We start from the raw sequence: 21,890 nt of genomic DNA on the forward strand, positions 1-21,890 counted from the left end.
CACTTAGATATGCTGACAACAGGTCCTGTTCTCATGTAAGGCACACACTGTACTTGTTCAATATCTGAAATGTCACAGCATGTAATAGACTAACCTTAACCGGAGCAAGTTTACACATACTAAAACATTTTTTGTCACGTGTCATGTGTCAAAGACTTGCCAAGTGCAAATAGCTTTTAATACCAATAGTAGTTGATATAAACAAGAGGCATTAATATAGACCTAGTTCGGCCTGTTTGCCAATCCTTTCTGTTGGCTCTGTATTGTTTTTCTAATGTATTGTCTTTATTTTGAATAAATACTGTTTAAACCATATCAAGACTTTCAACTCATTGTTTTGGTCATGTGTAAGTGTTATATCAAGTTTTGCATTATAACAAGCATGCATCATGTAGCATAACATCGGCACATTTTGATCTTACCAATAAAGTACATGACAAATGGAGAGTTAATAGATAGTATTTGAAAAGTTGTTTTGTGGAAGAGCTTCACAGGAGCAAAAACTAGCTAATTTGTTTTGAAACGTTTGGATTCTTTCCAACTTTAGTCATCTGAACTAATATGCTCAGTGAGTGACAATATGGTTTTATGCTGCTTCTAGCAATATTCCTGCAATATCACATGTGGATAGAAGAAATGGGCTTCACACATTGTACCCATGTGGGGAATTGAACCCAGGTCTTCGGCTTGATCAACGAACACTTTAACCACTGGGCTACCCTACTGACACCCTCCTATGAAGCCTTCTATCACCAACCAACAGATCAAGGTTGACACTTCCACAAAACATCTTACTTCTGTATTACAACAGATGAATAAAGTCATACTTACTTATTAAGTGCTAAATCAAGTATAAAACTCCTGTTAAAGGCGGTGAATAAAACTGTTATACTGTCTAGATGTTTTCCCTGAAAAAGATGAAAAGACATTTAATAATTACAGCAATATTATGTCATGACAATTTACAAGCATTGAGCATCATTTTAGACAAGCAAATTTGTTAAAAATTGCCTCTGTTCACCCAGCAGAAAATGGGTACCTGGTGGGGTAAGTCATGTGACTATTAACCTTCTAGCACACCTCAGGCAGCTTAGGTTATATGGGGTATTAATAATCAGATTGATTTCAGCGTCCAGTGAGCAACTAGACAGGTAGATACTAGGCACTATATAATGAATTATTATTAGTAGCAGCAGTTGTACAATCAATTTTCTGGAACAAGATATTGATTGTGCTGTTAAGTAGCTGCGAGTTTGGTTTTAGCAAACGTAAAATAATCTTGCATCCTTTCATACCGGAGTCTAATGTCATGGTTTCTATGTACACATTATCTAGAACATCAAAGGGTTTAAGCCTTTCATTTTAAGTTAGTTCACAAAAATAAACCAACATAATAAACTGATTGGAAGAAAAACACACATGATGGTTTCACAATTAGGAAATTAGCATGAACGTGACATAACTAATAGCAGGTCTAAGGATGAAGCCATTAATTACTGTTTATAAACCAATGACTCCTGAAGTACTCTAAGGTCGGCAATCAAATTCAGGTTGTGTACTCTGTAGCGTCAACTGTTTATTGATGAATACATACAGACATGGAACCAGCTGAAACCAATGTGAATCCCCTGACTTCCTGCACTATCAACTCTTTACATTGCCAGGCTTCAACCCTTTTTTCAATCATTACTGGTGCTTAATTTTTTTTAAATGAAATTCATCCACATTTAATTTTGGGCCACACATTTGAAAACTTTAACAACCATGTACAAAAAATTAAAAAATCAGAGGCCTTAGGGGGGCTTCACACTACATCCGATTTTTCTTGCGTTGCATCCCCCAAAACACATTAAGTTATTTAATCATATGTCATTCACATTACGTCCGAATTGTGAATGCGTTGCGATGTGATGAAATGAAAATAGGTCCTGCACCTATATTTGACGCATCGCATTGGAAAACGCATGGGAATTCCTTTGATGACGTATATATTTACACGTGCTCAAGGGTGTTTCCCCCACCTTGTGGCTGCAATCAGGTACGTACTCTCTTCTCTATATTGGCGTTTCCATTGATATCAGAGCATTTCATTTGATACACTTAGTGAATAAATATATAGTTGAAAGTGTTATGTTTTCAGACATCATGAGTGTGAAGAAATCTCATAAACATGGTTGGAAAAAACCCTGCTCTTTATGACAAGAGGAGTAAGGATTATCGTGAGTGAGTGAGTTTAGTTTTACGCCGCTCTCAGCAATATTCCAGCTATATGGCGGCGGTCTGTAAATAATCGAGTCTGGACCAAACAATCCTGTGATCAACAGCATGAGCATCGATCTACGCAATTGGGAACCGATGACATATGTCAACCAAGTCAGCGAGCCTGACCAACCGATCCACTTAGTCGCCTCTTACGACAAGCATGGGTTACTGAAGGCACATTCTAACCCGGACCTTCACGGGTAGTAAGGGGTATCGAGATATTGAGATATTTCAGCTGTGTAGCCAGCAGCACAAGTCAACATAGAACTACTTAATTGTGAATATTGGGACATTCATGTATTAAATATTTATGGGTAAATTATTTTTGTAGCTGCAAATCTCTTTGTATGTGTTTCATTATCTACAGAGGCTTATCAATATAAGCCTGATTAACATGTAGAATTTGAACTGAAACCATTTCAAGAACTGGTTTTGTTAAATTGTCTCTTTGAAGAATTGAGAGATTCTCTTCATGTTTTTAACATGAACAAAATATTCTGAGATTCAAACCACTAAACTGGGAGTTTCAGATAATCTTGTAAGTGATTAATGTTTCTTGAGGCCACTGTATGATACTGTATCATCATACGTATCAAATTATTGGCCATGTATTATGGTACACACATCATACAGGACCCTAGATGCAAGCATGAAATCAACTGCTGAGAGTTCCCGTGACCTACTTATATTACATCACTTCCAAACACAGGATACCCTTGGATCTGCATAATGTACAAACCCTTGTTCTGAATGATGAAGAAACGCCAAGCAATGTTTCCTCTCCTTGACCTCATTCCCATAACACAACGCCATGATATAACAACTCTCAATCAAGTACTAATATCCTCTCCACCATTCACAGACATCAGGGCAAATAATGGGGAACAAGGCTCACTCTAATCCCTCTCACAGTCCCTCATCCGCATTATTGTCCCTTCCACCTAGCCCCTTCTACAACCCTAAAGCCCTAAATGAAGCAAGTCTAGATTTCCCCTGAATCTCCAATCTCAGAGGGGCTCTTTTTCAGTTTAAATGGAATTATTTGTCTCTATCAAAATCATACATTCAGAGACTTAGTATGTCATACAGACCCTGAAATAAATATATCCAAGAAAGCCCATGCAAGTCTAGAATATGTAGTAAGTCTAGATATCCACAGTCTTATTCTGAAAATGAAGAAAGTCTCTGGGCTCTATAGAACAAACTTTATGGATAACAACTTCTTTTTATTCGTGAGTGCGACGTTTCGATACAGATTCTTGTACCGTTGTCAAGAATAAGTTGTTATCCATAAAGTTTGTTCTATATTGTACTTCCCAACTTCTAAAATGCCACTCAAAGAAGTTGTCTCTGGGCTCCTTTTCATTATATTATATGATTACTTTTTAGGAACATTTTTCACATACTAGATGTTAGTCTATCAGAGATAGTCCATCAGTACAGACCCTGAAGCAAATATATCCAAGAAAGCCCACGCAAGTCTAGAAAATGAGGCAAGTCTAGATTTCCTCAGCTTCTGAAAATGAAGAAAGTCTCAGGGCTTCTTTTCATTATATTATATTTTTTTTTACTATGAACTTTTTTCAGTAAAATATGTTCATTTCAAAGACTAGTTGTTAGTCTATATCAGAGACTAAGCATTGGGTCCCAGTAATCCATGCAGGTTGTAGGGGATGGCAAGTCTAGATTTCCGCAGGTTCCTGAAGCTCCAGTACAGTTTGCAGTAAAAAGTCCCTATCCCGCATAATCTTGTATTGTAATAAAACTGTCAGCAAATCAGTAAACTGTGGACATCAGACATTCTACAGTTCTTCACACACTGCCATAAAGTAGTGTAATTTTACTATGAAAATCTAATTAGGTGCCTGCCATAAGAAGAACTGAGTTTACCTCACAAACACTGTACTGTCTTAAATATCTGCTATCTGGACAAAATTGACCGGCTAACTAATTGACTGTGAGGGACACTGGCTATAAACATGACAGAGTTATGCTATGGAAGAACTGAAGCAGGCATATCCCATCACTGAGGTTTCTTAATACTTCCTGCAACACAGGAGTATATCAGGTCCTGGCAGACAGATCACACAATGTAACCATCAGATCACCACTGGTGTCAGTCTCACAGTCCCTGAACCACATTATTTTCACTTCCCCTTTGCCTTTTCTGGAACACTGAAGCCCCAAATGAAGCAAGTCTAGATTTCCTCAAGTTCTGAATCTCCCATCTCACTGGGGCTCCTTTTCAATTTCAAAGGAATTGTTTGTTTCTTTCAATTCTATTTTATTCGGAGACTAAGCATTAGGCTAGAGTAGACTCATGTGGGGATTCCAGGTTAGAATAGGTACTCCATAACCTATCCTTGTCATATAGAGTGAGTGAGTGAGTGAGTTTTGGTTTTACGCCGCTTTTAGCAATATTCCAGCAATATCACGGCGGGGGACACCAGAAATGGGCTTCACACATTGTACCCATGTGGGGAATCAAACCGGGTCTTCGGCGTGACGAGCGACGCTTTAACCACTACGCTGCCCCACCGCCCCTGTCATATAGAGTGACTTATTGAATCAGGTGGTTCAGCAGGGTGATTTGGTTGACTGCAAGGCGTCATACCCTGGCAATATGGGATGTTCCTCATTTTACCAATGTCTGGTCCATCTGGTAGAGACCACCATCATGGAGCTGGAATATTGCTGGGCTTAGCATTTAACAGGAAACAAACAAACAAATTATTTAAGTAGGCACTTAGAACAACATTAGCTACTTGCGACCTATTCTGCCATGACTTTGCCTGAAGTAATTGACTTCTGTATTTGTAAGGCAAATATTGTGGGATGTTTTGAAGGAATAACTAGATTAAATCCTACAAAACAAATAGCTGAATATCTGCATTTAATTCAGTCAAAAACAAAGTGGCTGACTGTATGAAATGTTTCTAGAAGAGAGAACTGTGCTCTTTAATTCAGGATTTCATAGACTTAATGATAGTTTAAAAATATACTTGCATCCTCATTGTAAGACTATACATTAATAAACAAGTATCAACCAAACCATGTCTGACCCTGCTTTAATAAACTTCCAGCAAATTCCCACTGAATTAGAACAATTGTTTATGAACAAAGATATTAAATTCTTATGATTGGGCATTATATTTCAATAGATTTTATAAAAAAGTTGGTTCATCTTTGATTATCCGGTGTATCAGTCTCTGGTTTTAGCCACTAGTCTGAAGCCCAACTTTTCGTAAATTGTGTTTAGGTTACAAAGATCAGCTATTAACAGAGCTGAAAATGCTGCTAAAAATAGTCACTAAACTTATTCCAAAAACTTTCTGAAAGTGTTTTGGCACAGAATGCATGAAACAGTTTTGTAATTGATTCTTGTTGTTCAGGTCTAAATAACAGAGAAAAGCACAAAGAGGATCAGCTGGTGTTTATACCACAGTCCCAAGTCAATTGCCCCTAATACTGTTTGAAGAGAGTGACCTGACTTGGTTGGGCTTAACAATGGTTTTCAAAGTCATACAGAACGTCAGCCTATTGCCAAGGATTACCCCAAGTGGAATAGCTTATAAGCATTTACCAAATTTAACCTACAGCCACGAATACTGTCCCAGCGGATCAAAGAATCCAGAGGGATTTGAACCCAGCACCAGCTAATCCTGGCCAATGGATACAGTGCTTTCAGCCATTATCCAGGTACCGATGTCCAGCACCAGTCAATCCTGGCCAGTGGATACGGTGTCTTCAGCCATTATCCAGATACCAATGTCCACTGAAGGCTAATTAGATCAATAACAACTTGGCATCCCACAATTATAATTCTCATGGTATAATGTCTTGTGGAATCCATTTGATTGCCTGGGAAAGGAGATAGTGAAGGAAAAGAAGGGAGAATATCTTAAAAAATTAGGTTGTTCAGAAACTTGTCTTAAAGGAATACTTAGTTGGCAACTGTGTACCAAAAAGAATACATATTTTTCTAATCCACAAAAGAAAGAAAATAGTTAAAATGAATAGATTGTTGATGGAGATCAGTTATTAAAAAAATAATTTGCTTGATACAGCTGATAAAACTTGATGGTTGTTAAAAAATGTCCAGTTCCCCACCCCACCAGTACCAATAAAATGGATGCTCCATTACAGACCATGTCAATCTTATGCAGTTCAAGTAACAACTATATAACAATAATGCACAAACAGAGGTAGAGGTAGGGGTCAATTTTACATTATCCATTATCATATCATACTACAAGTAGTATCACACCGGGGCAGTGGGGTAGTCTAGTGGTTAAAGCGTTGGCTCGTCAAGCCAAGACCCAGGTTCGAATCCCCACATGGTTGCAATGAGTGAAGCCCATTTCTGGTGTCCCCCACCATGATATTGCTGGAATATTGCTAAAAGCGGTGTAAAACCAAACCAGTCAGTCAGTATCGCACCACCTCAGTCAGTCATTATCGCACCACAAATCTCCATATATCAGGCATCCTGGCCTTTCCACTGAATGGAGTCACTTATATCAAATATATATACATTAAGTCTCCATCCTATTGCTTTTCTGAAGCTACATGAGCTTCTCTACTGATGTTATCACTGAAGTATAGTAGCGTCACAGCTAGATGGATCTTACTTGATATACATTAAAAAAGCTATGTGCAAATAACGCAATCTGAATCACTGATCAAGTTTGAGCTTTCATGAATAGATGCCTACAAGAGCATTTGTGACAATTTGTAATTCAAGCATTCATTGTTTTTGTACACCAATTTTTACTACTGACATGATAAATGCATGAACTGTCACACAGACTATTTTATGATTCTCAACAAGGTTCAAGGACAAGCCAGTGCCCACAACAATAACATGATCAAAAACATAGTTTGGAACAGGATATGTCAATTTGTCATGGAATTTTTTTTGGCTTTTATTTGAAAACCGACAATAAAGGATTTACATTCAGTCCTGACTTCCCCAAAAAGCCTCGGTAACAGTTTTAGTATGAAAATCCCGATATTCATAAATACAACCTGGTTTTTGTATCTATTGCAAACACGGCAGCCTTCAATTTACTCTGAGAGATCATAAGTTACGTGAGACTACTGAATTCGACATATTTACATGTGTCTATGATATCAGACAATCTGAACCCGTAGCCAAATTAGTGTAATTTCAGTCTCGTTCAGCAGAGTCAGCGTAACCAGTGTACAAACAGCCCTCAACCTCTTTGGTCTAGTCAATAAAGCATCTGTCTGGGGAGAACATTAGGGTGGTGGATGGATCCTCAGCAAGGTCGTGCCAAAAACATTGATGGTACTTGTTCATACCCTGCCTGTTGTTTGGTTTTTACAATATATATAAAAAAGGACTGGTCTGCTCGGAGTCAGAATACAGTGTTTGAGTGGGATGTTCTTGGGATAGGATGGTACCTCAGTGAACTAACACAATAAAACCAGCACTTGTATGGGTTATTGTAGCCTGTCAAACAGACCCTGAAACAAATATATCCAAGAAAGCCAATGCAAGTCTAGATTTCCACAGTTTATGAAAACGAAGAAAGTCTCTGGGCTCCTTCTCATTATATTTTATGATTACTTTTTTATGAACAGTTTTTGACTGTATAACATGTTCAGTTCAGAGACTAGATATTAGTCCAGGATTATTGGAAACAGCCATGTTGCTACATAGGTGTAATGATCTTGTATGAGATTGTATACCCCTTTTTACCACATACTTCCTGCAACATCTTTCTTGACAATGAGGCAAGAACTCTTGTCTGCATCACAAACAATTTGCTTCAATGTTGTATCTCTCCATCTGGCTAAGTGATACTGAGTACAGAAGAAGTCACAATTTGTAAACCTAATCATTAAGTTGAAAGCTGCTACAATCAGAATGATTCAAGAACAATGCTTCACATTCATGCCCAAATGTTGACCCCTGGACTGACTGAGTTTGGTTTTACGCCGCTTTTAGCAATATTCCAGCAACATCACGGCGGGGGACACCAGAAATGGGCTTCACACATTGTGCCCATGTGGGGATTCGAACCCGGGTCTTCGGCGTGACGAGCCAACGCTTTAACCATTAGGCTACCCCACCGCCCCTGTTGACCCCTGGAAGTGTGGATGATGTTTTCATGATTGCAGTTGGTTGTTGTCTTGTTTGTGGAGACACCATAACAACTCATGACTTGTAAACAAAACAAAGACAACACAGTCCAGAAACATGACATGACCAGAAACAATATTTGTCAGAAACATGACTACTTTATCACAAATAGATGGCCAAGATCACCCAGTGGTCACAGTATACAGCTAAGAGTTATATCCCTTGGCTGTGATAACATTCCTTGATCATGTGTTCTAATCCCAGATTCCTACTTATCCAGAGTATTCACTGGTGTGCTGTTCAGTATTCAAGCTTGTTTGGTTTCACAAAAGTGGCAAATGTCTACCATTTTCCGCCTTGCAATGCCTACACACAAAGACTGTCTGTCTTCATATATTCCATTCTGTTAAAACATTCAAAAACATCTCGCCACTTTTCCATACGTTCATAATGTTAAGTTGTTGGTAGTTACAAGAACATAGTTTCCTGTCATCTACTTACTCACAACGCAGCATGAATATGTTAAATTCCAAGGCGTGTACAAACATTCACTTTGACCACCTGTGAACATGAAGCTAACAGAAAGGTGATAACACAGTGAAGTACCAACACACGCACCGACAGTATTAGTGCACACTTGGGGGTAATAAATTCCAATGTTGCAGACATGAAACCATAAAAAATATGCCACAGAAATAAACCTTACATTTGAAGAGACTTCACATACAGGCTAATGATACACATTTTCAGTCAGAAACTAAACTATTCATGTACATGAAACAGAAACAAAATCGTAAATTGCAGGTTAACTTTAAAGTGTCTGCACCAGTTATGACTGGGTGTTTCTGTCTGACATACTTCTTCGATGCTGAGATGAATATACTGCTTCCCCAGCAACTAACTGGTTTGTCACAGTGCCAACTCTGCCTATCTAATGAACACAAACACAGTTCCAGGGTAAGTAAACCAGGGCAAACAGCACTGACTTCCAGGCAGGCCGACGGTAAAGACCTATCAATAAATACATGCGAAAAGTTTCTCAACAGTTACTTTCCAAATAAATCATAGAACAGAAAGTCTATCTGGCCATAAAGTGTGCATAATGTTCTTAATGCTGGGTTATTAATGCTGGAGGTTGTGATCTGAGCTCCATGAACAGGGTCCATTCTGCATCGCTACAACCATGGTAATTTTTGATGGAACAGAGACTTATGTTGGACTTACTGCTAAGATAGCACTGCATGAATGGTGGTCCAGATTGACAGTTTGCAGCAAGCTTGAACATAAACTGGCTGGATATCCTGGTATTGTAATTGATTAATTAATATGTCACTCAACTAGAGCTGTTCCAATGAGCAATGAAGTGTAATTTATAGCATATATGGACAGTTAAGCCCAAAGTAATCAATACTGAAACTCTGATAGTTGGTCTGTGGAAAAGTGCCGGTACTGGTTTATTTACTGGCTTCAGCTACTATCAATGCCCTATAAAACCAAAAGTGTTTTAACTGGCAATGGCAGATCCTAGATATTGAAAACGGGTTTGTGTGCACGCTAACTCAAGTCACGAAGTGAACAAATATATGATAGGTCAGCACGTTTATCACGCCATGGCACTCCCTTCAGGATCTGCCATTGTACTACTGCATGTTGTTCAGTCTTAAAGAAGACGTTACAGGAATCTGCATGACTCCATCTTCTGGAACACTGAAGGCTCTTATTAGTAGGTGTATAATGCAATTTATATCCTGGGACACAATTTACAGTACTAATCTCCCATCACTGATGATCATGTATAGTAAATTAGCATAATGTTTGGTTAGATCCTTTTGAATATATTTGCAGTAAATGTTAAACAATACATTACAAAAAAGGGATTTGAACAAAAAATTTAATGAGTGGTTGGTTGGTTTGTTGTTTAACACCAAACTCAGCAATATTCCAGCTATCTGGTAACTAACTGGATCAGGTGGTCAAGCTCACTGACTTGGTTGACACATATCATCGTATCCCAATTGCATAGATCGATGCTCATGCTGTTGATCACTTGATTGTCTGGTCCAGAGTTGATTGTTTACAAACCACCGCCATATAGATGGAATATTGCTGAGTGCGACATTAAACAACAAACATAAACATTAAAAGAATCCAGTATGCTATAAAAGGGCTTAAACATTGAACAGAATTGTTCCCTATGGTATTCTTCCTGAAGGTAGGATGTCCAGATTAACAGTGTCCACACCAATAAGGTTTAACTTACAGCGAAGTGAATTCCGTGCACCATAGTGTAATGAAAGCAGCTTCTTCCAATGCTTTAATCCCAGAGCATGGCACAGTGGGAGTAATACAACATGAACCACTCTTGTTTTGCCTTACAATTACTGCAAGCTGACAATGCAAAACTCTACAGAACTCATTCATTATTCAGCATGTGAACTGGTGGAAGCAATACCCTCTACTTGATGTCCTTGTAGCTGCATATCATACCGACCACAGCATGGCGCTGCACTCTCAGAATGGCACCATGCTCAAACGTATCTTATGCCTGTGCTTTAAGATCTTCAGATCCAATATTATTACACTTGTTCACTAAAGCATAAAGCAATAAATTTGGGCATTATGCAATTAGGTAAGAAATTCAAACTTTTCGTTCTTCAAAGAAAGTTGCTTGTCCATTAGAATGACTAGGTGACAAGAATACATTGGTTTCCCTGCTCTGTAGAACGTCAGTATTATCGGTTCCACCATGTATACTATGCAAATTAGATATCAGGCGCCAAGAATTGGTCAGCCTCCAAGAATTGATCATTTGTGTGTCATCTTGCCCCGATGTCCAATGGTCAATGGTCATGCTTTCAGCAGACTAACTGGGCTATTTGGATAAAAACTAATAATTCCCCATTAAGGAGCCATAATGAGATATGAGATTCACCACCTGAACCTGAGGAAATCTAGACTTGCTGAACATGACATCATGTAATCCAGACTAAGGCTTAGTATATATATAAAATTCTTGTCAGATTGAAAAGGAGCCCCAGTGAGTTGGGAAAGTCAGGGTAAGACTTCCGCCCGTATCCCCCCAAATTTTAACAATGAGGGAAAAGATTGACATATATTCAGGTGATCTGATTTGGCTAGAAGCCATAAAATAAGTACAAAAATGGCATTGTGCATACAGACATTACATTATTTTCAGGATAAGAGTTAGGGTTAAGGGGGGATACGGGCGGAAGTCCTTCCAGATTCAGAACCCTTGCAGTGAGGGCTGAGCTGAAGGCAAAATAATGCAGTTCAGGGACAGCGAGACAGGCTATGTTTTCAGTTCATATTGTTGCAATGAAGCATTAAACAATTTAACCCTCACTCACTTGGTTTCTCCCAAGGGAGACATGTGAGTCCATCTAAGTACTGTGTGTGTCAATGAAATCCAAGTAAGGGCATTACTAAGTAACACTATTACTGTCAGCGTGGCTTGTACTCCCTGGATTTCAATGAGGTAATAAAAGCATTACCGTCAAACAGAGTCCTGATGCCATCCATTACACTGTCAGACTTGCCTGCCTCAACTGCAGGCCTACCAGTTGTTCCTGTTGTAGCATTCATCCACATGCATCAGGACACTAAGTCTGCAGCAAGGGCACTGTCACATGTATGAATTGTTCACATGTCTCCCTACTAGTTGTTCCTGTGTTGTAACATTCATCAGGCGGAGGGGTAGTCTAGTGGTTGAAGCATTTGCTCGTCACACCGAAGGCCTGGGTTAGATTTCCCACATGGGTACAATGTGTGAAGCCCATTTCTGGTGTCCCTCGTTGTGACATTGCTGGAACATTGCCAAAGGCGATGTAAAACCATACTCACTCACTGTAACACTCATCCACATGCTTCAGGACACTGCATCTGCAGTAGGAACACTGTTGTATGAATTGTTCATTTGTCTGCCTCAAGTAGTACAGGACTGTATCTCCTACATACAATGTTTATAATCTTTCAAGCTACCCTGTTTCATATATGTAATATATATATAGCTCCATGACTGGTGTCCTGCTGCTGCATCAGATTCAGACAGACGAGACGTGCTATGGGACAGGAGGACCTTCAAATTGACTGAGGCTACATCTTCACTTCCAATAAGGCTTTTATGTGTTTTGGCAGGTTTAATGATCTAAAATACTGATGAAACAAAATAATTATCAAAATCATTAAATATAATATTTCATCATCACTGACCTGAAGAGAAATAATACAAAGTATGAAATATTTCATTTACAATCCTGTAATGTGGCTTTGAAAGGAATTCTACCTTAAATCTTCTGTGTCTCACACCTTCTTTGCATTACAAAATCCCATTTAAAGATATATGCATCACAGAGAAAAAAACAATGAGTTGTTTCTTTCCATTTGGACACATTAGACTAAAGATAACTATATCTTTTTATTTGGACAAAGTTTATTTTTAAAGAACAAGTTCCACTGTCCCACTTTTGAAGGGAAGTCAGAACATGGGTATCGTCATCTCAGAATTCCTGCCATGATTGTGGGGACCATCACACAAGAGAAGACTCAAAACAGTCTCGAAATTACTTATGGTGGACATAAACATATGATGAATCTTCTTACAATGATCATAAGGTTATTCCACGGCTGAACCTTAGATAAAACCAATACAGCTCAAAGCTGTCCAGCACCAAACAAGACTGTATCAGCCAGTGGTATATTGATTTCATCAGAGATGTGTGTGGTGAGTGTATATATCCTCCAGGGAAGATAAACATGCAAATCCTGTAAGTCTTCTGCTACTGCTATTGGTAACAACATCAACGGTGTCCAGTTGTTGACCAAAGAAACTTCTGCCAACATAAACCAAAGCTCGATGATATTTTGTCCAAGGAGTCATGACAGTCTTGCTCCTGAAATCCATGTTGTGCAATTTGCTCTTATTAAACCTCTTCTTAGGTTATATATAATGCATTACAACATAGTTATTTTGTAGACAAATTTAATCAGCTATCAATATATCAGCTTGAGATAAAATTGCAAGTTCTGTTTTGACATGGTCCTATTTTATGTAACGTTGGTTTAACTTGCCAGCATTTATTAAGGGGCATAAAAGGCTGAAACTCACAATAAAGAAAAGCTGTGTCTAGAAGTGTGTTTGTGACTTGTCCATAAACATGATCTTGGTGAGGGCAACTTTGGAGCTATTTCTGGGCCAGTAGACACCCATACATCACACATATTGCTTTAACAATAAACACCTCTTTCCTCTGCACCAGGGTTGGTGGGGTAGCGTAGTGGTTAAGCGTTAAGTTCATCATGCTGAAGACCGGGTTAGATTTCCCACATGGGTACAATGTGTGAAGCCCATTTCTGGTGTCCCTCGTTGTGACATTGCTGGAACATTGCCAAAGGCGATGTAAAACCATACTCACTCACTGTAACACTCATCCACATGCTTCAGGACACTGCATCTGCAGTAGGAACACTGTTGTATGAATTGTTCATTTGTCTGCCTCAAGTAGTACAGGACTGTATCTCCTACATACAATGTTTATAATCTTTCAAGCTACCCTGTTTCATATATGTAATATATATATAGCTCCATGACTGGTGTCCTGCTGCTGCATCAGATTCAGACAGATGAGACGTGCTATGGGACAGGAGGACCTTCAAATTGACTGAGGCTACATCTTCACTTCCAATAAGGCTTTATGTGTTTTTGGCAGGTTTAATGATCTAAAATACTGATGAAACAAAATAATTATCAAAATCATTTAAATATAATATTTCATCATCACTGACCTGAAGAGAAATAATACAAAGTATGAAATATTTCATTGCAATCCTGTAATGTGGCTTTGAAAGGAATTCTACCTTAAATCTTCTGTGTCTCACACCTTCTTTGCATTACAAAATCCCATTTAAAGATATATGCACATCACAGAGAAAAACAATGAGTTGTTTCTTTCCATTTGGACACATTAGACTAAAGATAACTATATCTTTTTATTTGGACAAAGTTTATTTTAAAGAACAAGTTCCACTGTCCCACTTTTGAAGGGCGAAGTCAGAACATGGGTATGCGTCATCTCAGAATTCCTGCCATGATTGTGGGGGACCATCACACAAGAGAAGACTCAAAACAGTCTCAAGTACTTATGGTGGACATAAACATATGATGAATCTTCTTACAATGATCATAAGGTTATTCCACGGCTGAACCTTAGATAAACCAATACAGCTCAAAGCTGTCCAGCACCAAACAAGACTGTATCAGCCAGTGGTATATTGATTTCATCAGAGATGTGTTGTGAGTGTATATATCCTCCAGGGAAGATAAACATGCAAATCCTGTAAGTCTTCTGCTACTGCTATTGGTAACAACATCAACGGTGTCCAGTTGCTTGACAAAAACTTCTGCCAACATAAACCAAAGCTCTGATATTTTGTCCAAGGAGTCATGACAGTCTTGCTCCTGAAATCCATGTTGCGCAATTTGCTCTTATTACACCTCTTCTTAGGTTATATATAATGCATTACAACATAGTTATTTTGTAGACAAATTTAATCAGCTATCAATATATCAGCTTGAGATAAAATTGCAAGTTCTGTTTTGACATGGTCCCTATTTTATGTAACGTTGGTTTAACTTGCCAGCATTTATTGGGGGCATAAAGGCTGAAACTCACAATAAAGAAAAGCTGTGTCTAGAAGTGTGTTTGTGACTTGTCCATAAACATGATCTTGGTGAGGCAACTTTGGAGCTATTTCTGGGCCAGTAGACACCCATACATCACACATATTGCTTTAACAATAAACACCTCTTTCCTCTGCACCAGGGTTGGTGGGGTAGCGTAGTGGTGAAAGCGTTCGTTCATCATGCTGAAGACCCGGGTTCGACTCCCCACATGGGTACAATGTGTGAAACCCATTTCTGATGTCCCCTGCCGTGATATTGCTGGAATATTGCTAAAAGCGGCGTAAAACCATGCTCACTCACTCCTCTGCATCCGTACCAGATTTACTCTTTGAGTGCAGCATTAAACAACAAACTTTTCTGTATTTTGTAAGGCAGAACAATTCAATTTTGAAAACAAAAGAACATGTGGGCATTCCAGAATCTGTTTAGTTTTAGAACGGACTCTTGATGATTGTTTACAGCAATGCAACAACACCACAGATAGAGTGATAAAAGGAAACAATAAAGTCCATGGACTGTTTTATCAATGACTGCAACACTTGATCTGTGGACTCATTCTGTACATTAGATAAACAAGCACATCAACATGGAATATCCACCAAGACCTTATTAATCTGACTTTTACAATCTAATGCAACACAGGTTTTTGCAAGGTCATATTAGCAAACCGACCCGCCAAAATAGTTATTGGATACCAGTATATCTGGATGAAACAGTTTTCAGACAATATTCGCAAGAAGCAATTAATACCAACATTCAGGCCTCCAACTTCTGAGGTCAATACACTTCACTCAACCGTTGATTGGTAGCCAATCATCCTTGTGAAGAGCAAGCAGTGATGTATCAGTGTCAGGGTTTGGTAAGACTATCGGCTTAGTAGAACACTGATTTGATAAGCGGACCATCATTCGGACCATGATAACACCTTTGTTTATACTGCCTCAACACCTAGCTGCCAAAGGCCAGACAATGTGGTGCCCATCAACTGTTTCAGTGACATCTAATAGGATCTCTGAAGAGACCAAAATATGAAATTGTTGTCACTTGGGAAGTGTGTGTGTTTTCTATCAAGCCAGTATACAATGCAGGAGATTTGATAGTGGATCTTGGTCTAATTGTATTTATTACTTCTGACACCATGGTATGGTAATTGGATTTATGTTGTTATGGTTATATAGGTACTCAAGTACAGGAAGTGGTACATTGACAAACATCATGGCATTAGACATGGGGAAGTTTGATTTGTGAAAGGCTGTACAATGATTAGCTGATGCCATTTTGTACATCTAACTGCACTGAAGAGTCCTAAAATATAGCCAGTTTTATTGTCATTGTGGCTGGATAAATTAGTTTACATTGACACTGTACTCTCTCCTGAAGAAACTAAAGAGTATATTTCAAAAACACCCCGTGGAGAATATATCTCATAAACCAATAATCCCTATTCAGTTTTCAAATCTATTATCTAATTCTCATAACAGCTCTGAAATTAAGAAACTTAGGGTTCCTTTAGAAAGAAAACTGACTGTAGCTATAGCTATTTATGATTATCTTTGATCCCTATGGCTGTCAAATGTATTGCAACTTTGTCCTGTGCTTCTAAATTCTGAAATAATCATTTCTGGCTTTGAGACATCATTTCTGGTTTAACTACTTCACTTCTGGTTTAATTACATCATTTCTAGTTTAACTACTTCGCTTCTGGTTTAATTACATCATTTCTGGTTTGGGAAAACATTTGAAGGACAACAACATAACAGAAAGTATCACATCCATAGCTAACTACAGTTCAGTTCCCAGAAAATCTCCCTTACTAAAGGATCCTGGTTTGTAAGATGTCAGAAATGGGTGGTCATTCAACATCCGAGTCCTCCCAAGCCCTGCTGGGTCAGCTTGACAATGTAATATAGCTATAACGAAACCAATCTTTGGTCTGTGTTAGAGGAACTAAGTTAGCATCATAATTACATCATATTCCCATGAAATATCCAGTCTGGTCACAATTGACCTGGTGTCTAATGGACTCTGACAGGCACTGGCTGTAAGCATGGCAGAGCTGTGCTGAGAAGGAGAACTGAGATAGAGCAATAGATCACTGAAGTTTGTTGGCAATTTTCATAAACTAATAAAGCCCTTGACCTTCAATAAAGGAGGTATACATGATATGTTATTCCTTAACAGTGTGTGGTCTAAAAAACACTGAACACGACAGTGAGGCAGAGAAAAAATGAAAGCATATTTAATTACTTAGTTATTTCATGAAACTCCTGAACATCCGTGGTAGAATTGGACTTCAGCAGCCCATACCTCAATCCACAAGAGGCAATTAAGAGGATTGGATGGTCAGGTCATTGGTTGACACACGTCATTGTATCAGAGTTCTGTAGATCGATCCTCATGATGTTGATCACTGGATTGTCTGGTCCAAAGTCAATATGTACATACTACTGCCATAGAGCTGGAATAATGCTGAGTGTGACATTTAACAACAAACAAACTTTACTAAACATTATAAATACATAATCTTATTTGTGGGTGAAGGGGGATAAGAACTGGAATATGTTAGTCTGCTATAACAGTTGCAGGATAGGTCCTGTTGCTGTAGGCATGATCGTAGGGTTGCAATGTGTCCACTGTGAGCCGAATATGATACATATCCCGGGTAACACATATGAATATTGGGAAATGAATACAATAACAAATCAGCAGGAAGTATTTTTCATCATATTCAGAGAAACAACAACAAACTAAATTCTTGACAGTGTTAATTTATCATGACAATGGCTAGTGACCACCTTGCTGTCAGATCAGATTGTGTTGACTTTTATCCTACCTGGCATAGATATATTCCATTTACATGTCTCGCTTTGATAAATAACACCCATATCCATACGCTTTCTGAAAAATTCATGAATATTCAATTTTAGTGATCATGCATAATGAAATCAATTCATTAAAGTCACGGTATGATTCACCAAATACACCAGTGAATCGCAACAGTCCTACATGATACTGGGTCCTCAGAAAAGAGCATCAAAATGTTTTCAAACACTGGTATTAGTGTAAAGCTTGTTCATATAATATTGTAAATGTACTGCTCAGTCTGTGATAAATCTTAATGTATAAGTACACAATTGACAAATGACAAATGATCTTCCCCTCAATTTTTCTTGGACACCCGGTGTCTTACTCAGGATCGTAACAGGCTACATGACTAGAACAAACTTGTACTGGTAACAGGTTAAAAGAACATAATTTCATATATTAGGTTCCAAATGGTCATCCACCTAATCACTGAAATTTAAGGAAAGAATTTCTGTCTCAGAATAAAAATGTTATTTTCAAAGGTTGATTTCATAAGGAACATACAAAGGTAGCTAGGATTGTGCATTTTCATCCTCCAGACTAGCCTTGATACATACATGGTGAAATTCCACAGTGATGGCACAGAACAGACTAATGTTGAACTATTTAGATTTCAGACGTCATCCATATCTCATCAATTCAAAAGCTGGTCCCAGGAATCTGATATCACCTCAGCAGTCACTTGATTGTTGTGAATCAATTTCCTATGGATATCTGACCAAGGCAGCAATCCGTCACAGACAAGTCTGTCTGATGTCCAATCCCGTCTGCTTCACAACCATACTAGTTGATCTTCCTGTATTATACGAAATGTCCTATGTAACAGCTCAATGTTTCCCACTCAAAAAGTATTTTTACAGTAGCATTGGGAATATTGTTTTTCAGAATTCAATACAATCTTTGATGTGTAGTCTTGCAGTGTACAATCATGTAAGTGTCCATGAACAGAAACAGATACATTTGTACATGTGCAACCGTTGCAATCTTCCAACAAGCAGGAGACACACATCTTTACTAGTGCAACCAAAATAATCTCCTAATGGAGACACTTCTATAATTTTTGAGCAATGAAGGAAATCTCCCAATGGGAGTGAAAGTCTTTGTGCTTGTGCAACCGATGGAATCTTTACAAGCAAACCAAATGTGATCTCACAATGAGAGTGAAAGAGGTAATGAGCAAGTGAAAGAGGTGATCATGTCTTTGTGTAATCTCACAATGAGAAACCGATGCAATCTCCCAATCTCTTTCCTCCAAAGGTCTGGAACTGACTTCATCCCTTGAGACACAAGCCTCTGATACATGAATGTGGCATCAGTCCAAAAAGTTATCATACTGCAAGCCTGTGTTAAAGTATGTCAGTCAGGAAGGTTATACCATATAGAAACTTCATAGAATTAGGTCTATGTTCATATTAAACATGGAGTTTAAATGCTATTCTATTTCTGGATTAGCATTATCTTCAGCTCCGGCATTATCTTCAGGAATAGCTCTGATATTAAAAAAAGCAATGACATCGACATAGGTGGAGCAAACCCAGTCGAATTTCACGTAAAGTTATCAGTTTCATTGAAAGTGATAAGATATCGACCTTTACTAAACAGCTGCAAGAGGTTAAATATGTATCCGTCCCGACATACTTTAAAATGATCTAACACTACTCTATATGTTTGTTTGATCTTTTTGGCTGATCATTTTCCTGGAATATCAATCTGGCAAATCTATCTGCCAAGTCATGGGGCCTGGCCACCAAATCCCATTTTAGTCTGAACTCTTTTGCTAAGCATGAGGGATATGTCCTCATTCTGGTTTGATAGTCTGACATAAACCCTCAGAAATACATGTGGCCGGTCTCAAAGTTCCTGAACCACATTATTTTCCCGTCTGCCTAGCTCTTTCTGCAGTGCTAAAGCCCTAAATGAATCAAGTCAACATTAGTCTACATTGCATGATGTCATGTTAACGTACACGCCCCCTGTGTACGTACATATTTTGGTGAAACACTCCATCACCCTTCACACAATGGTGCTATACAGTACTGTATAGTCTTCATGCCTACTGAAGCTAAATCAAGGAGTTCTTTACGTTTTCAGCTAATCAGAACAGCAAACTTCACTTAAGGATTTTTCACTGTACATCTTTTTGTGTAACTTTCATCATAAGAATGCAAGTGAATACCTAAAACAATATATTTCAGCAATATTTCTGGTCTAACAGGTCTAATCAGTACTTATCTCCCTTGTTAAAAGTGGCGTGTGTATTGAGTGAATTGATTGGCTGCGGTTGAGAGACAGCCTCAGTCTACACCAGTATACTTCCTCCAGAAATCCAATAAAGATTGATCCTAAATAATGTTCTGAACTACTCCGTAGGAAGCACTGACAAAAGACACTTGAGGAACATTTGAAACACAGCCAACAGCCAGCAAACTCTGCCATTGTCCAGAAACGGTACAACCTATGCTGTACCATTCATACCATGCTTTAATGTGATTGGTGGAGTCAGGGAGGCATGCGACTATATCCAATTTGGGCTACTATGGTGCCACTATATTGTGAATATACTAATGGATTATGAACGGCAAAGCAGCATCAGCACTTCCTTTTACTCAGACTTCTTTACCGGGATCTACACTGTTCCTGAAGAACTGGAACTGAATCAATGGCAAAGGGCTTCCCTTACTCCCATGCTTGTACTCAGATCAATGAGGGTACTAGTTCCTACATTGTCTATTCTTTGCCATTCTTTGGCAACAGTCTACCCCTGCTATCATCAATGCTGTAATCAATGTTACATGGGCAGCTCATTAACCCCACTTCCTCCTGATTTCTCAATGCTATTCTATTTTCCCTTTCCAATTCTGAATGAATTTTCGAGTAGCCTGTAGAACATTTACTGGAACAAATCTTTAAAAATTGATGCCCAGTAGATCATAAAGATATTCAGTCAAAATTTAGTAGATTCCGAAACATTATTTTCTGTATTTCATATTCTAAATTTCCATACAAGATTCTGATTAGATGCAAACGTTATTGGGATTGATTAAATCAATACACCTCTCACTCATTATCACTTGCAATATGGCCCTACATGCTATAAACAGTATGCTTCAAGATACTTAATATACTTCTAAAAGAGAAAATGCATAACATAACATATGAAGTATTTCAAATCAATTAGATTGCCTTTTGAAATGACTGACTGTGAATTATTATAATTGATACTTGCTATTAATTAACTTGTCCTTAATTGTCAATCAAAGCATGTTTCACCAATTATAGCTTAATGTTACATTCTATATGTTCTCAGAATCAACCATTTTATCTGAAAACTTCAAATCCTTCATACTATTATCAAAATGACATAGTTTGACATAACACATTAGAAAATGTTTTTCGGTATTAATTTGACTATTAGACACATGAATCAAATTTATTTCTTGAATATAGATTTATAACATGGAAGGGGCGGTGGGGTAGCCTAGTGGTTAAAGCGTTGGCTCATCACGCCGAAGACCCGGGTTTGAATCCCTACATGGGTACAATGTGTGAAGCCCATTTTTTGTGTCCCTCGCCATGATGTTGCGGGAATATTGCTAAAAGCGGCGTAAGACCATATTCAGTCAGTCAGTCAGTCAGTCAGTATAACATGGAAATAATTTATTGTAATAAGATGTCACGTTTTTTATCAAATGGTGTGAATAACATGCAACTTAATATATTGCTGATGATATTTATTAGAAAACCCATCTTTAACCAAATGTACATAACATGAGGAACACAAACTGCATTTAATGCAACAGTTGTTATGTCCATCTACATCTACACATGTCAGTTCTTATTATAAATAAGCATAAAAATATACATATAAACAGATCGCTAAAAAAGAAAGAAGAACACAATTGTAGTTGGCATTCAATAACAAACTATGGAAGTTCAGCCTCAATGCCTGATATA

The 21,890-nt window shown here is 38.2% G+C and overlaps 1 protein-coding gene across 2 annotated transcripts in view; it reads right to left on the reverse strand.

Annotated features, from left to right (window-relative positions):
* LOC124283592 (disintegrin and metalloproteinase domain-containing protein 9-like) overlaps window positions 1–21,890 on the reverse strand; it is a 111,338-nt gene that overhangs the window by 38,897 nt on the left and 50,551 nt on the right. For both annotated transcript variants that reach the window (XM_046719579.1, XM_046719578.1), the window contains exon 3: window positions 832–908. In XM_046719579.1, coding sequence (XP_046575535.1) covers window positions 832–908 — 77 coding nt within the window. The remainder of the gene's footprint in view (window positions 1–831; window positions 909–21,890) is intronic.

The sequence above is a fragment of the Haliotis rubra genome, unplaced genomic scaffold (genome assembly GCF_003918875.1).
Source record: "Haliotis rubra isolate DU_JTF1 unplaced genomic scaffold, ASM391887v1 Scf318, whole genome shotgun sequence".
In the NCBI taxonomy this organism is placed as follows: Eukaryota; Metazoa; Mollusca; class Gastropoda; order Lepetellida; family Haliotidae; genus Haliotis; species Haliotis rubra.